Here is a 17,910-nt window from a genome sequence, read left to right as displayed (position 1 = left end):
GTGCCAATTTGAGTAAAATATTGGTTGAGGTAACTAGCCCTGTGACACATAATCACACGCTCAGCATTAGAATGGCAACGCCCATCGACTTTCAGGCGGCCCCCTGAAATATTTTTTTGGGGACTTGGACCTTTAGGAATTGCCCCCTAAGCTTGCTATTAGGATCGCCATCCTTCCACCAAACCAGAGACATATTAAATATGCTTTTAACTTATGCCTGACAGGCAGAAATTCAACTGGTGGCCGTTGCCTGTATTTTCCCAGAGATAAGAGACTCCACCTGGTGTATTTTTTAAACGCCAGGTGAGCTTCGCCAGAAAGCAAGCTGGCAACACCACTTGCCATGAGAGGATCCAGGTTCAGCTATCTGCCCAGGTATGAGGCACACTGGATAGTCTCTCAGGCTTGGCCCCACACGGTTGGCATGGGGATAAAATGGGTGGGGTGAGGTCCATGCACACTGTGCCAATTTGAGGAAAGGCGAGATAAAAGTGAAGCATCTGGTAGGCCACTCTTGAGAACGTGGCTGGACTAAATGGTTCATTGGTCTGATCCCACAAGGCTCCTGCATATCTTAAATATGCAGTCTATTACAGAGCCCTCCGAGTTCAACAGGACTTAATCCCTAATAAAGGCTAAGGTTTGGAATTGTTCACTAAACATTCCAACAAGGTGTTTTTAGTGGACATGACTCTCCACTGTTTCCTTGTTCTGCATTACAGGTGGTTTGCTCAATCCCTGGTCCTATTTACATATTTGAACAACTACCACCTTCCCCACACCTTGTATTTGAACTTTATGACCAGCATTTGGGTGGAGCTTTCTGTGCCAAGGAATTATCTTCTTATAGTGGCCTGACAGCTCAAGCTGTAGTACAAAGGTAGGCCAAAGGTAATAGTTTAGTTTCGACTTTTTAATACAAAGAACGACACCTATCAGGATCCTTATATATAATCACCTCCCACGCCAGAACAAAGAGTTCAACCACACATACAGACTTACAAAGAAAATCAAACACTCAAACCACAAAAGACAGGTATTGTTTTTTAGGTGTAGAACAGCTGATTTTTAAAAACATTTTTTTGTAAAGAAAAAGAGAAATGTAGTTAACATCCCACAAGCACCTACCTTGGGTGAGATTCAACATTGTGCCAGAGTGGAAACAGCAGGACTCTCCTACTTCACCTCCCCCTGCAAGTTCCCAAAGCTCTCAACCTGCTCTGGACAATGCCCCAATCCCCCTGGAAGAGATTTTAGGGGGTAGAGAAGGTTCTGGGAGAAGCAGAAGACCCATTTGTGTAAGCAGAGGTCCATTGCACAAAGGACGTTTGGAGATGAAGTCACTGTGGGCTTCCAAAGTGTCTAAAAATTCATTCCCTGGAGCAGCTGGTGTTATACAAATCTCACTATCCCTTATCTCTGACCTTGCTGGCTGGAGCGGATGAAAGTTTGAGTCCAACAACATCTGGAGGGAGAGAGGTGCCCCATCCCTCTGGTAAACCAAAGTTTAGCATTGTATCTGTACTGGCCCGTTGTTCAATAAATACAAAATAGCCACAATACAGTTATACTTTATTTGAATTAAGGCAAAATATCACATAGGTTAAATTTCAATCACATGGATACATGGAGCTCTTCTCTCATTGCTAAGCCAATATTCTGATAACTGCTTTTAAAAGCCAAAAAAACCCAACAACCCTATTTTAACTATCCCTCCAGTGTACAATACAAAACAAGTACAAGAGACATACTTTGAAATATCACAGTGTTTAAAACATGGCATGGACTTTTATTTAAGGTGCGATTCTACAAGAATAAATCAAGTTTGGTAAAGAGATGATATATGGCACTGAGCAGGTATCAAAGCAGAGGTTTTTCAATACTAATGAAATGACTACCATGTGCTGAAAGAAACGGACAGAGGTTACCAATAAAGGGTACATATCAGCAACACGAAAACATTTCTTCTTGCACTTTGCTGGTTTTCAGATATACACATTTCTTTAAGACTACCTTATGAGCATTGCCACCAGCTTGCGGCCTTGTCAGCACATGAACTTGTTAATGGACATTTGCGAGCAGACCTCTGGTCTTTACTAACATTTTGAGCTTGAATCTACTTCAGTCAATGTCAACATTTAGAGTGATAATGCTGCAACGTCTATTTATTGAATTCCCTCCCTCTAGAGGTGCATCGATCGCCCTTATTTTGTCACTAATAGAAGTCACTACTTATTCACCCAGGCTTTTGGTCGATACTGAGGTATGGTCAGGGTCATTGTGTGTGCTGGTTCTGTGGTCCACAGTACTCATGTGGGGAGCTGCAATCATCTGATTTTAGTTACTTTAGGGTTTTTTTAAAAAAATCCAGTGGTTATCCTTAAGTTATTCTGTTCTTTTATTGTTGTATTATGAACCCCTTGTCATCCTATTTGGATGATGGGTGCTCTAAAACAAACAAATGACAAAATCATCCTCAAAGGCAATGCATTACATGTGGTGTGGTTTTCTCTAGTAAGGGATGTGCTTAATTCCAAGTAAGTGTTCCCTGACACATCACCTTTTATGATTGAAGACCCCTCCTGCACTACATATTTAAAACAGCATCATACCACTTTCACTGTCATGGCTTCCCCCTAAAGAATCCTGGGAACTGTAGTTTGGGGGAAACCGTGATGGTTTAAAGTGGTATGATACTGCTGAAGAAGAAGAGTAGTAGTTTGGATTTGATATCCTGCTTTATCACTACCCTAAGGAGTCTCAAAGCAGCTAACATTCTCCTTTCCCTTCCTCCCCCACAACAAACACTCTGTGAGGTGAGTGAGGCTGAGAGACTTCAGAGAAGTGTGACTAGCCCAAGGTCACCCAGCAGCTGCATGTGGAGGAGTGGGGAAGCGAAGCCGGTTCACCAGATTACGAGTCCGCCTCTCTTAACCACTACGTGTAGTGTATATGAGGCCTAAGTGATTTCGTTGAAGGCGTTGTTTGTAGCCCCAAATAGAGGCTCAAGCCCACTATCACTGTATTCTTTTCCCTTTGTCAGGGAAATGGCAACAAGGATTAAACACAGAATGTAATGGTTGAGATTAGTTTCTTTCTATATGTAACAGAGGGATTTAAGAGTATTATCCCCACTGTATATATTATACAAATATTGTATAGAAAATATTTTTGGTCTATCACTATACTGTATAACCTTACTACATTATAAATATTTTTGATCAGCAAGCAGCACTTTGCTATGTAAAATAAATATTAAATATCATGGTCTGCTATACCCTATTGCTGTAGTTAAACTTAACCAATAACCAATTACTATCAGGGTTAACATGTGAAAAACTACAATTTTCAAAACATGCCAAAATGTGAGGAGCATGCACAGAGAGCTAAAAGCAACAATAACTTTGATAAACTTCATTCAGAAGTATAATAAGAGGTCTTTTCAAATAACATAGCTTTGTTATCTACAGTTTGTAAACACAAGAATAATTTTTTATCACAATATTGTTCACTGAAAATATGCACTTAAGTATATATACAAATTGATAGCACAGGGGACTACTAGCAAAGTCTGTACGAACAGACATTATTCATAAGTACACACAAATTATGACAAAATCCTGCTATAATTGAAGTTGATATTCAAAGCAATTCAACTCTTTAGATGCAGTATATGGGGAATAAATAGTTGTATGATGAAACAAGATTTGTGCTACTTTGTTGGAATACGCCTAGCCACATCCCTAAAATGCTGTATTGGTTCATGGGCCCTGAGTATTGCTGGCTTATGGCTTTGCAGTATGTATGCTTTTCTCTCAGCAGTATAAGACTTTTTTTTGGTTATTTTCTAAGGCTGCGATCTTAAACACATTAAACTTTGAGAGATTTGCTTCTGAAAAAACATTCTAAGGATAGCGCTCTAAGGCTGTGATCCTATGCATACTTACTTGGGTTGGGAATAAGTCCCACTGAACTCACTGGAACTTGCTTCTGAGGAAATGTGCATGGGATTGCACGGTAAGGTTCTTGCCTTGAAATTACCTTCGTGCTGGTAACTACTTAGCCAATTGTATTGTTGCAAGAGCAAGTCAGTGTCAAGGGCTGTGACACCAGACTGAGACAGGACTTTGTGTAGCTTCTCATGTATTTGTTGGCTTAGCTTCCCATTATATTGTGGACTTATTATATTTGTTAGACTTATGTATTTCTTTGCTGAAATTTTATTTTCTGTATACCCAACAGATCCTGACTATGGTATGCATTCTATATTAATGTCACAGAGGTGGGAAGCTCACACTCTACTGAATACACCTGGGGCAATACAGTCGTACCTTGGAAGTCGAACGCAATCCGTTCCGCAAGTCTATTCGACTTCCAAAACATGTGGCTTCTGATTGGCTGCAAGAAGCTCCTGAAGGTTTCGATCGTTCAGGAGCCGATTTGTTTGGGAGCCAAGGCGTTCAAGATCCAAGGTACAACTGACTTCAGAAAGTAAGAAGTGGAAGCATAATATGTAAATCTCCTAAGAGCCTTTTTAATAAAGACAAATCCATAAAATGATTTTACACCCTCCTTCACCTATATTTTTAAAATGTGCACTTGGGCCTCCTTTACTTGATCACGTGGGATTGCCTTAGAAGATAAGCTGCTGGACTGGACATATTCCCTGTAAATTCTATAATTTGAATATAATATAGTATAGTGGTGGCTGTTTGCCTTGGCTGAGGAATAAGAGTTCATAAACAGACTAGTACTGAAATAAGATTATGTAAAGAGGCGGACAGTGGCACTTCTCCCTGATATAAGTTACATGGCACAACATCAAAATGCAGAGATATCAAGGGGGAGAAGCTGCTTTCCCAGCCCCCACAGAAGATTTGTAACATTTAAAAACAAAGTGTGGGGGGGAGGACATTGTAAGCAAAGCTAGGACCACAGTATTCCTAGCAAATTTTAAATCTGTAGAAAAATCAATAGGTATTTACTAACATGTACATATCTGGTACTAAAACAATAGCTCAGCTCTAATAAAAAATGCTAGTACAGTATTTCATACTTTTACTCAAGAATTCTACATTTAGTTAAAATAGCTGGCTTTACTAGGATCTGAAGATTGTTCCTCATGAGTCAAAAATGGCCATAGCGCCTTAGGGTAAAATCTGATGATTTACACACCAGGATGCAGGAAATATACATCACAAATAGGCACACAATATATGGCAAAGACTAATAACCCATTTTCTTTCAGGAAGCAGAATTAAAACACATTATATTACGTAAACTTCTATTTAACTACACAGAGAAGCAACCTAGTATATTTAAGAATTTAACCTGGGTTGAAATCCTAAACACACTTTCTTGACAGCGAGTCCTACTGAACACAAGGGACTTCTAAACAAACATGTGTAGGCTTGGATTCCTATTCCAACAAGATCTTGCCTTGTTTCAGTCTGTTTTTGCAATTTTAGGTAGATGTTACACATACCTGAAATAACTGTACAATATATAGTTGTTTATTGTTACTTAATTTGTATACTGCCAATGGCGGGGGGGGGGACTATTTGCACCAGTTCTAGTTCACTCCCTTAGCATCCTGAGAGCAGAACATCACCCACAGGGAGCCTTAGATTTAACCCAAGGGGATATTGTTTAATATATTTTATGAAACCAAATGTAGCTCATCAGCAAAGATTATTTTCTTATCCTATGAGGACCCGTGCAGTAACAAGCACCCATCTCTGTTTGATTTTGCAGGATTTTGCAATTTTACTATAGCTGAGGGTTAGAATGCCTTATTATAGAGGGGAGAAAACCTGCTGCTAAAGAGGTGAGGAAAGGCAACAATTTCACCCACTGGGAAACAGTGACCAAGAATTGAGGTGGGGAACCTCTGGCCCTCCAGGTGTTGCTGGACTAGCACCTTTCATCCCCAGCCAACAATGGCAGAGTCCCCATCTCTTAAGGGCACTTTGCCATTATGGGTTAGTCCTTGCCAGGAGGCTACAATGGAGCTCGATTCCTGCAAGGTACATAAAATGGGCTTTATCTGAATGTCTGCTACCTCCTACACTCCATCTTAAGACTCTTGCTGGGTGGCTTGACCACCAGCCAAATCCCCACCCCACCCTGGTTTCTCCCAGGTTGTTGCCACCTAACCTGATGAAGAATTCTGGGGAGCTCAAAACCCGGCATGCTCTTTTGTGGCATTTTGGTTGGCCTAATAAAGACATTGCCCTAATATGAATTTCTGGAATAAGTCAAAGATGTTTGACAGTTTTACTTTTCTTATTGCCTGCCTTCCCCAAAAGAATGTGCAAATGTACCATAAAAATATACTTTCCGTGTGCTTTTAAATAATGCATTGTTCACATTTCTCGCCCACTTGCACTTCTCTGAATTTCAAATCTGCATTTTGTCCTTTAACTAATCTACCTTGTAGAAGACAGGACGCTGTCGGTTTTTTTGAACTTCATTTAACTTCCCTTAATTCATCTGAATTTTCATTTCTTTTCAGTTTTGTAAAAATGTCAGACCCTTTTCTAACCTTTGAATAAAATTGCTACCTATTATTTATAAACCACATGCTTCCCTTCCCAAGCCCCAGAATATATGTGTGTGTGTGTTAAACCTGCTCTCCCCACCCCGCACCCTGCAACGTTAAGGCTATCTCATTAGTGGCAATGCAGAAATGGACATATTCTAAAATTGCTTTCCTTGATAGTGAACCGAAACAGTGCCTTTGTCCTGTCCTGGCATTGGAACATGTTCCATTTTACACAAAGACACTGAAGAGGGGGAATTCAGCTTGGTTAGGCTGTAGCAAGTCAATCAGGAAGCAAACTGTCCCTGAGAAACCTTCATACAGACTGTAAACACTTTCCAGTTCCCGGGATCCAGCCTTAAATTCTTCAGTAAACAAGAATTCAGCAAACCTAAGGGGAACAAAAAACCAAGACAAAAAAAGAGAAGGTTACTCTGTACAGTAACGTCAACATGTTGCTATTTCAAGCCGGATTGAAAATTGTCCTCAGTTTGGAACCAGATTTAATCAAATGTGTTCTTATGTGTTATGGACAGATTCATTCTCTGACTGCGTGGTCTGCTGCATCCAGACCATTTTTAAACCTCACACATGGAGGGGACACTGGCACTACTGCATTGTTGCAAAGTCCTCAGCCCGCCATAGCCCACTAACTTCGATGCAAGAGTATTGCAGCAATATACCGTAACTACTAGCACATTTACAAAACTAAGCTAGGTCTTGGTATGGTTTCAAAATGGATGGGGGACCACGTGTTGAGATTCAGAAGTTGGACTAGGTGAGCTTCTGGATCCTAACTTGAGCTCCATAGATCTATTGGGGGGGAATCACAAAACTCCATTATGGATGGTGGTGTCTTGGTTCCCACGGAAAAAACCCTCAATCTCTGATTGCAATTTCTACCAAAACCTTTGCTACTCATATCTGTATGATACAAAAGCAAAGTAACACACACATTCCCACCCATGCTGAACCAGCAAATGTGTGTTTTGTTTTTAGGTGGTTTCCCCCCAATTATCATGAAATGCATTCAAGACCAAGCCTTCAAATGATGAATCTCTTTGGGATGAAAAGCTGTCCCAGCTTCCACAGCTGTGGTGCAGCCTTCAAAAGCATCCTTATGTGTCCTTCCTGTCTTAATTTGATGCAGAAATTAAGAAGGTGCTCTTGGCTGATTGCAGAGATAGCAAGAAATAAGAGTGGAGGTATTCCGTGGTGAAAATAAGCTGATGTTTTGATATGATTATTAATACCCATAGCTACTTCCCAAAGCCAAACTACCGGTACAAAATACTACTTCAGAAACTTTAAGATATCAAGATGCAGATAACAATCCTCTCTCTCTCTCTGATTGATTTTCCAGTATTGTTCCAATAGCAGCCTCATTATAACAATATCAATTTTATTCAGTTAATACAATTATTAATGCCAATTATTCAAGTGTCAAATTATATAATTTAATTAAACTGCCCCCCTCGCATGGTAGAGTTAATGAGTTCATTCTTCTACATTTCTTCTGTGTTCCCAAATTTTGATAATTTTCATCACATTTCATTCAGATGTAATAATCTCTTATATAGCAGCTCCAACCTTATGATTTCTATTTGTGTTGGTATAACAGATAATTTGTAAAGTTTCAAGTAAGGAACTTTAGCTGTAATCCTTATTTTTCCAGTGTGTGACAGTTTTTTCCATGATGTTTCCCCATCCATATATGGTGTTGTATTGTTCATTTCTGCAAGTGTTGATGGTTCCCATCATTCCCCAGGAGAAGCTGTTATCCCACACTTTCCAAACGTCACTGCGTCGCTTCGTCCTGTGATTCGACTTCCAGTAAACAAGCTGTTTTCACCATTTTTCCAGCCTAGGAAGAAGGGTCTGAATCCAGACTGCAGATAGTTAATCCGAAAACATCTACAGTGGTACCTTGGGTTTAAGAACAGTCCGGTTTAAGATCGATTTGGTTCACAAACTCCGCAAAACCGGAAATAGTGTCTTGGTTTGAGAACTTTACCTCGGTCTAAGAATGGAATCCGAACGGTGGAAGGGCACTGGTAGTGGGAGGCCTCATTAGGGAAAGCGCACCTCAGTTTAAGAACAGTTTTGGTTTACGAACAGACTTCCGGAACCGATGAAGTTCGTAAACCAATGTATCACTGTATTCCCATAGCTGGTAGACTTCTTTCCTCCCTGTCGCATATCGTTTGCCCCCCCCCTCAGTTCCTTTCTCTCTCACACAGAGTTCCAATTTTTTGTTAAATTCCATATTATATTCCAATTTCTTCCATCCTCACTTGTGCAGACATTTTTAATAAAACTTGGATTCTGGGGAGGAATGCCGTTATCATAAATGTAGAAAAAAGCTTTAAATAAGCAAACCGTGGGTTTCCCTCCCTCCATCGTTGCTTTCACCGAATGAAATCCGCTCTCAGTTGAAACCTTTTACATCTTTGTAGCTGGGCTGTTTTCGCAGTTTTTTTTATCTCATCATCTCTGGCACGTACTTGTAGTTTACCCCAATTAAAATCCAATTAGCAGGACAACCTGTGCTTCCAGGAACAGGATTGGGGGGGGGGGTTGTAGCAGCTTGGAGTGCTCCATGCACCCAGTACCTTTGCTTGCCCTTGCATTCCATGGGGAAGCAAATGCCAGACCACCTGGCAAACTGTGGGTGAGAGCCTGATTCCTCTTCCATCCGAAGAGGAATGCAGATAATGAAATTTCCCCATCATTATCTGATTATCTCTGTCTGTGTGTCTCCTGTGGTGTTGGGGGAGACTCCATTCCTGGCGCACCGGAAACAGGAAGCTGTAGATAACAATCCTTTGTTCTGTTTCTTCCAGCTTATCTGGCTCCCTAGCCAGTTGGGAGTCAGAGGGCTCCCAAAGCCTCATGGAGGAGCTATTGTGCTATTTTGAATTATACCAGTAACTGGGTCTATCACCTGGCTCATACCAAAATAAAAACTTAGTTGGTCTTTAAGGTGCTACTGAAGGAATTTTTTTTATTTTACTTCGACCCAGACCAACACGGCTACCTACCTGTAACTGGGTCTATCACTTTAGTTTTGCTTAAAGTGACAACTGATAGGAGTCAGCACCTTTGGCAAAAGAATGTTAATGTTGTTTAATGGCCGTTAATGTTTCATGAATAGGCAATTCACCTTCAGAGGAGGAGACAGAGAGAGCTGTGAATTGGCAGTTTTGAAGAGACCACAGAGACAGAGGCTGACAGGGAGAATGAGCTGTGAGTTGGCCCAAGGTGAAGTACTTTGGGGTGCACGGTCCCTTTTGAGGGATCTGGTTTGGTGAAGTGGATTTACTGACTTGGAGGAGTGCCTGTTTGCTTCTATGTGTATGCTCTTTTATATTTTTGAATAACGAAAATATCACTGAAATGCCATAACTTTCTAGTGCTCTCTCATTCAAAAGAAACTAAACAGTTGCTCCTCACTTATTGGAGTATTAGGGCCAAGCTACATATGACATTAAAACTGTGTTATTGCATTTTATTTCCATGATTTTTTTTAATTTAAAAAATGGAAATAGCTGTTGTGCATGTGTGTGTGTGAGAGAGAGAGAGAGCAATATCACTACCACAGAAGGTGATCCTTCAAATTGTCTTCTGCTCTGATCCAGATTACAAACATGTTCTCCTGCCTCCCATGTTGCTATTTGCATTGGGAGGAAAAGCTCCTATTGATGCCAATGCAAAATAGCAGCATCCAGGGTTTTTTTATGTAAAAAAAATAGTATTACAGCTTGGGGGGGGAGTTATACTCTCCCCCCACCTCTGCTGCTAGGAGACCCCTACAGCAGCTATTTCCATGTTTTAAAAAATTCACAAGCCCATTAAATGGGAAAATGCTTTTAATGGTACATCTACCAGTAACTTGGTCCTTAGGGAGGCATAACAGTATTTTAGGTCTCTTCTCTTCACTGCTGAGAAATCAGTCTGAATACAGCAGGGGCATTGTTACCTCCAAGAAGCTTAAACTTAAAGGAGCAATAAAAAGCAATATGACCTACAACAAAAGCAGGGCCGGCCCTATGGCCAGGCTGGGTGGCGCAGGGCGCCACGGCGCCGGCCCACTAGGGGGGCGCATCGTAGCTGCGCCCACCCGCCCGCTGGCCGCTCTTCTGCACAGCAGCGCCCTCGGCAGTAGCGCTGCGCGCTGAGCCCGCCCGCGCTGCGCCTGCCTGCCCGCCGCGCTGGGAAATGGGGTGGGGGGCACCTTAGGGATCCGTCGCACCACAGCGCCAGGGCACCCTAGGTGCTTAAGACGGCCCTGAACAAGAGAGTGCACCGAACAAGGATTGCACCAATATTCAATGCTTTACAAAGAGGTTCTTTTCAAAGAACAAACCGTTGTGCTCTGTAGATGTACTTAGAATTTCCAGTTAGCCTGTATAGGAGCAGGAACACGTAAGCGCTGCCAGCCACGCCATGACATATTCCAGGCCCTTTCTTCAGTAGTCCCTTCTGCCAAGTTAGTTCTCCACAGCGGATACAACTGTCTAGATATTGGGGCTTCTTAGAAACCAAGTATGCTTTTGCAAACATGTATGCAATGCCTAGGAAAATAGCAAACCAAAGAAATGTTGTAAGTACCAGTGAAGAAATGAATAATGAAACAATTACTACATAAGATCATATGTATTCTCTCCTTCATATTTATAGGTGTGAAGTGCAGGTTAGTTTACTGGTAACAGGAATAATCACTGTTTTTCAGTTTTAAAAGCCCACCACTGCCCACTGACATATCTTATTTTATGACTGAATGATATAATTCATAGTAGGATGGATGGACAGATAAGATATATTCTGAAGGCACGCGAAGAGCCATGCACATCTAGCCAGTTACAGCCTGGGAACCATGATTCCATGAGAAAAGAAAAGCTGAATATAAATGTAAGAAAATAAATAAAATAATATAAAATCCCCAGCTATCCTCACTAAAGTACTCTGTTTCACTAGCCTGTTCCCTATTGCAGGTGTGTGGAACCTTCAGCCCTCCAAATGATGCTGAACTACAATGCCCATCATCCCTGGCCTTTGGCCATGCTTCCTGTGGCTGATGGGAGTTGTAGTTCAGCAACATCCACAGGGCCAAATGTTCTCCACACCTTCCCTATTGCCTACTGCAGTTAAGGGGGAGGGGAAAACACTTTGCAGGAGGTGGGATTAAAAGAATGTATGTGTTGCTTACATTGCTGCAAATCCACTAGACACGTGCACAATTAAGCAGTGTATCAGGCTGGTGTTACATTCTGACCTGCATTACTATATACAGAGGGGATGTTGTGAAAGAATGAATAGGGCTGATCACAAAAGCGGATGACCCTGTTTGATTCTTCATGAGTAGGTTTTAGTCCTGGAAGGACCATGATGCTCTTTGCATCAATTTCCACTGGAAAGAAGTAACCTCAAAGGATGCTCCAGATTCTGGTAATGCAAGTAAACTGTCATAGTCACATGAACAAGCTACGCTGCAATGCATTCAGATTTCTAATGGCTGCAGTAGCAAAGGAATATTCGTGTGTTTTGAGAGCTCCCTCCATTGCCTGATCTTCTAGTCACATCAGTAATACAAAATATTTAAGTAAGAGCGTAACATTAAAAATGTGACAGCCTCACATCAAATGTTATGAATGGATAAAATTTGGCCTGTTTCTCAGCAAAACAGTGAAATTGTGTTTTAATGACTAATTTCTGGCATCTACTTCACAGCATCTACATTGAGAAGAACCTGGAGCGCCATGACACCAGTGCACAAGCTCATTCTCCCGTTCAATCATCTCTCCTAGTTCTGGAGGCCAGTTGCAATTCTGCTCTTGATCCATAAGAAAGTCAACACTCTGCCATACTAGTTCCTGATCAGCAGGTGGAATATATTCATAGTAGGAAAGCAGCATCTGTAGGATGGATGAAAGGCCGTGAGCAGCTCCTGTGAAGAACAGAAACAGTTACAATAAAGTAGGTAGCGGTGCACTGAGTTTTTGCAGGGTTTTGCATCTTGGAGGAAACCTGCTGTTAGGTGGCTCAAGCTCCACTCAAAGGCAAGCCACCTCTTGCAAAAGAAAAGGTACATTTTGTGTCAGACACTGCACAGTGTGAACCCTCTCTCTCATTTGACAAATGATTTAAACAAGAGAATGGAAGGGACACGGATCAGCTCCTGGCAAAGGGCTTGCCAACAGAGAGGAGGAGGATCCTTCAGATTATCGTGCAGCGAGTAACCTTCAAAGTGGCTTTTGTTATTTTAAATAAGAGCCCAACATTTTCACCCCTGTTCCTGCAAGACTGCTGATATGGTGCCCTCGTTTTGTAAGGGTGAAAAGCTTTGCCTAACGGAATTTACCCTGTTCTAGCTCACCACTAAAGACAAGATTTCTGCTTGCATATATATAAACTTTTATACAATATTTCCTAGTATATCTGTCAAGACAAAAATCCCCCAGTTGAATGTTTCTAGACCTGACTATTTTCGAGCCTCATCCTCACCTATCGCTCGTGTAGACCACTTCATAGCCAGGTTTGTTGTTTTGACTTCCTAGTATAAAATAATTCTTACTGATGATCCATCTGATCACTTGACAGAGAAAACAAAGGATGTGCATTTGGTCCATACAGTGCTTTTTTCTGGGGGGATGCAGGGGGATGCATACCCCTAAACATTTTGTGAATCTAAGTTTGGCCCGAGTTGGAAAACGAAAGTACTCCTAAACATTTTTTTTAGAAAAAAGCACTGGGTTCACACACACACACGGACCCAGTGCTTTTTTCCCTAAAAAAATGTTTAGGGGTACACACACACACACACACACACACACACACACACACAGTCTGTATATTATATTTCTAGGGTGCACAGATTTGATATCTCACAGTGGGATTCTATGCATGTCTCCTCTGAATCAAGCCCTATTTAGGTCAATGGGACTTACTCAGGCTTACTCTTAGATCCTGTACCATTAAAATGCAATGTAAATTTGCTAGAAAATCAGCAGGCAGGAATACACCCAGCAGCTTTAATTTTAAGGTCTCTACTCACCAAGGTATTCTGTTCCATAGTAAGAGTACATGAGTGGAACTGGTTTTCTCTTCCTCAGAGCGTACTGTTTCCCAGACTCTAACATTGCTTGACAAATTGACTTGATTTGTGGTGGAGTCAACACCTGGTGGAGAAAAACCCGTCAGACATGCTAGGCGTGAAATGTAATTTCTAACATTTCATCCTGAGGTATCCTTTGAAAGGTGAAAGATCCCCCAAATCCCTAAAGAAGGTTGATGAAACTATGACCTTCTAGATGTTGCTGAACTCCAGCTTCCATCAGTCCCACATGTGAGGGCGGCAGCCTGTCTTAGGGGGCAAAGGGAAGGCTGGACAACACGCAAAGAGAACTCTGCTCTCCAGCACCTTGTTGCTGCTGATCCTTACTTCCCAGTAAACACTTCCTATGGGTGTTCCTTATCACTTAGAACATTGCTGGAAAAATGGTAAACAAGATGGGTGGATTTTGTGTGCTGCTGGAGATAGATCACTGCAAACAGGGTAGAGATGTTTTGTGGCAATAGGATGCATCACAGGAGTTCCAAGTTTCATTCAGAAGGATGAAATGAAATACACAAAAGGTACATTTGAAGGAGCCACCAGTTTCTTTGTTTGAAATGGGTTTTATACAGTGATGGAGAACATGCATTCAAAATGAATGAATAATCTCCTTTGCATATTCTTAATTAGACTCCTAACGATATGCACTTCAGTTAATTAAACCATTTCCTCAGTACCTATTTAATCTATTTTTCTTCATCAGTAGGCTTCATATCATTTAGGGAGAATTTAAAGGGGGACTCTTATGTGAGGGGTCTCTTGTGTCAGGGGAAGGCATTTCTGCTCAAGCAATTGCCTGCCAATGATTCAGCTGATTCCTCTCCTGCTGCAGCTGCCCACAACCTCCCATTCCACAGCAACCCACAGGCTCTCCCATGGGAGAAGCTTTTCAGGGCATGCAATAATGCACAGCAGGAAAGCCTGTTGCATGGGTGGAGTCCCACTCATGCTTCATTGGTCCAAGCCTATAAAAATAACCACCCTCACATGATTATGTAAACAGCAATATAAAGCCCCAAATGTTACAAAATACTTTTATATAACATGGAAACCCAGGTGGAATCAACCTTTAGTGTCCTTCATCACAGCTGAATGGGCTGTCAAGCAATATCCCACATCTGATGCTTTCTCCTAAATAGTTAGAACACACATAACTTTGGGTTATTGCACTACATCATTATAGGGCAGGATTCTGATTTATTTATGTTATATTAAAAGACAGTTACTGCTTTCATTCTCACTGTCACACTCCAGCATGACCAAGAAATGTCACCCAAGGCATGGCTATACGTGTTAACGGTGAGCTTGATTCTCAAGTCTTCTTATTGAAGTTCAATGGCACATAAGAAACAGGCCGCATTCAGGAAGACGGAACCTGCACCCTTCCACCAAAGTAATTGGAGCAACTACCTGAATAGTGTTCCTACCTTCACTCCTTTACTTTTGCATATATGAAGTAAATATTCACCTAAAGAGCTCTGAAGAGTTTTGGAGAACTTGAAAGCTGGCCAGACTTTTGTGGTACATATACTGCTATAAAAGAAAAAGCAAAAAGCAAAGAAGCACACACACACACAAAACCACAAGAGCTTAAAATTTGCAGGATGAAGAATTGACAAGCTGAATTTATTACTCAGCTATGTAGATTTGGTTTATTCCTTATGATACTTGTTCATAAGGAAATCAAAAAAATGCATTCATTTTATATCTCACAACTGTGGAGAACGAACAGCAGAGGGAGCTTTTGCAGCAGCTGCAGTATACACAAAGAATGCTATGAAATGAAGGACACAGTTTGTAATCAACAGGCTAACTTAACTTCAGCATTCAGAGGGTTTTGGCCCAGCAGAACAGGCTTCTAAAGCTGTGCTGTGATGCAGCGCTTCAAAAACTGAGTCTTGAATGCCATCAGGTCAGTTTCCTTTTTCCTGATGGAGCGTATAGGAACAATGATTTAATCCAAGTCTTTGTCATGGAAGGTGATGCTTTGAATGTTATTTGTTTCTGAATTTTGCCAGTGATCTCCAGGAGCAGGGATTTAACAAGTAAGCTAGCTACTTTTCATGATTCAGGACTACTTTTTCTTTTTCTTTAGCACATTCATCCTCTGCATCAAAAAACACAAAATGATTCTCCAACTCTCATTCTTAAAGATCTATTTGAGGGTTTGGTGGGGAGATGCCAAAAAGGAAAAACACAAAATAGAATACTTTTACAAAAAACAAAACAAAATAAGAAATGAAGCTGATATACTATTGCTATAACTATTTCACAACCAATGCAGCTATAGAAATACCAGATATAAGAATTGGGTTACTGGACACTACTTACAATTTGGCCCCAACGTTTGGGGGCTGCCCCATTGGGGGCTGCCCCATTTCCAGTGCAAAGTGTATTGGTGCATTTAATACAGTAAATGTGTTCGCCCAGTCTTCCCACCAAACCATAAATACAGTACAGTCATACCTCGGGTTACAGCTGCTTCAGGTGGCGTCTTTTTGGGTTGTGTTCTGCACTGAACCCGGAAGTCCTAGAACGGGTTACTTCTGTGTTTCGGTGTGCGCGCACATGCACAGAGGCACTAAATTGCGCTTTGTGCATGCGCAGAAGCGCTGAATCGTGACCCGCGCATGCACAGACATGGGTTGCGACCGCTGCGGGATGCGAACGTGCCTCCCACACGGATCAAGTTTGCAACCCGAGCGTCCACTGTATATATATTAGGCAACGACAATCAAAAGCCTATACTCATCACAAGCTAGGCAGCAATGGTTTCATTTTAATTTGCACCTGATGCCAACAAATCACAATTAATCTAAAGACGATCGTTCCTCATGCCTTATGATGAATATAAATCACAACAGCCATTACTCTAACCTAAGGTCAAAAAAAAATATTGCAGTACGCCATCGTTACAATGTCATGCACGGAAAATTCCCTACATTTGTTGTATCTATGTGTAGCCTCTTTATATGGAGAAGCAGGTTGTCTCAGAAACACACTATTGTTAAAGCACTACGGTCACCCAAAATAATCTTTCTTATACTGTAGCAATGGTATTAAATGCTGACTTGCAGGATTGTGGGACAAAGTCACCATGTCCTGCTCTGTAAAACTGTCACAACAACGTATTTTTTAAAAAATCAACTGGAACAACTATCTGCAACTCTTGGTATCAAACAGCAACTCATCTATCCATTTATGGGTGTTATTTTGCCAAGTGGGCGGCCGGGGGGGGGGGGGGAAGATGGCACACTGTTACAGAGTAGTGGCTGGAGATAGACTTTGAGTTTCTAAGAGTCTCGAAGTCTTGTTGCTCTTTCTGTATGCATTCATTTCTGGTCTCTCCGCTGTTGTCTCTGTTCAAAATTATTTTGGAACCCTGAAAAAAATCTGTTTACCACTTTTATTTTGTAATTTATGCCGCATAAACAGCCCCTAAAATGGAAGCATCAACTCATACTACATAAGAATGCTCATAGCTAAAAGAGAAAACACACAGCAGGCGATGATGGCTCTCTCATCCTTCTTTCACAACTCACTGTAAAACAGAACAGAATTATGTGACCTCTAAAAGTGTATTTGACTGGTGGAAGAGTCAGCTAATCATAATGTATATCTAGAAGAGCTATGATTAAATAAAGCAAGCCACAAAAAATGCTCACTCAAAAAAAAAAAGTGGCTCATTTTCATATACTCTGTGTTCCTAATATTCCACTGGTGCTAACAAGCACAACGGAACAGAACTCCACATTGGCAAAGAGCCACTTTTATTTTGCCTGCTGATTTGCAATTTGTGCTGCATTAACAACCCAATGAATGGAAACATTAGCTCAGGCTACAGAAGAATGCTGATCTGTAAAAGAGATGAAGATCAAATGAAGGTTGTGAAGTCTCAAGACACTTTAACTTTACAGTATTCTATGCCCTCCCTCATAAAAGAGTGGTTATGATTTTGACCCAGTAGCCTCCATGCCAGATCCATTTTCATTTCTTATATAACACACACACTCTCTCTGACATACGGTACACACACATACTGGCACCCCATAGACAACTACAAAAGGACAACTAGAGAAACTCCTGTGGCATAAAGAGACAGCTGTTGCCATTGCCTGGAACCAAGCACATGAATCCAAGCACAACTGAAGTCACATTCTGAATGCAGATGTCACATAAGGCTTGATATTGCTCTGTTCCAAGAAGAGAGAGAGAGAGAGAGAGAAAGCAAAATGAATTGTGGAGGAACAACGGA

At 41.3% G+C, this 17,910-nt stretch overlaps 1 protein-coding gene across 1 annotated transcript in view; it reads right to left on the bottom strand.

The window, feature by feature from the left end:
• Positions 1-1,561: 1,561 nt before the first annotated feature.
• The window catches only part of LANCL3 (LanC like family member 3), a 35,292-nt gene continuing 18,943 nt past the window's right edge, over positions 1,562-17,910 (bottom strand). Inside the window, exons 2-5 of the mRNA XM_035114686.2 lie at positions 13,596-13,719; positions 12,291-12,488; positions 10,908-11,115; positions 1,562-6,932 (exon numbers count right to left, since the gene is read on the bottom strand). Coding sequence (XP_034970577.1) covers positions 6,773-6,932; positions 10,908-11,115; positions 12,291-12,488; positions 13,596-13,719 — 690 coding nt within the window. The 3' untranslated portion in view covers positions 1,562-6,772. The remainder of the gene's footprint in view (positions 6,933-10,907; positions 11,116-12,290; positions 12,489-13,595; positions 13,720-17,910) is intronic.

The sequence above is a fragment of the Zootoca vivipara genome, chromosome 4 (genome assembly GCF_963506605.1).
Source record: "Zootoca vivipara chromosome 4, rZooViv1.1, whole genome shotgun sequence".
Lineage (NCBI taxonomy): Eukaryota > Metazoa > Chordata > Lepidosauria > Squamata > Lacertidae > Zootoca > Zootoca vivipara.
The sequence above is the reverse complement of the archived record's forward strand: the minus strand, read 5'-3'. Positions and strand labels throughout refer to the sequence as shown.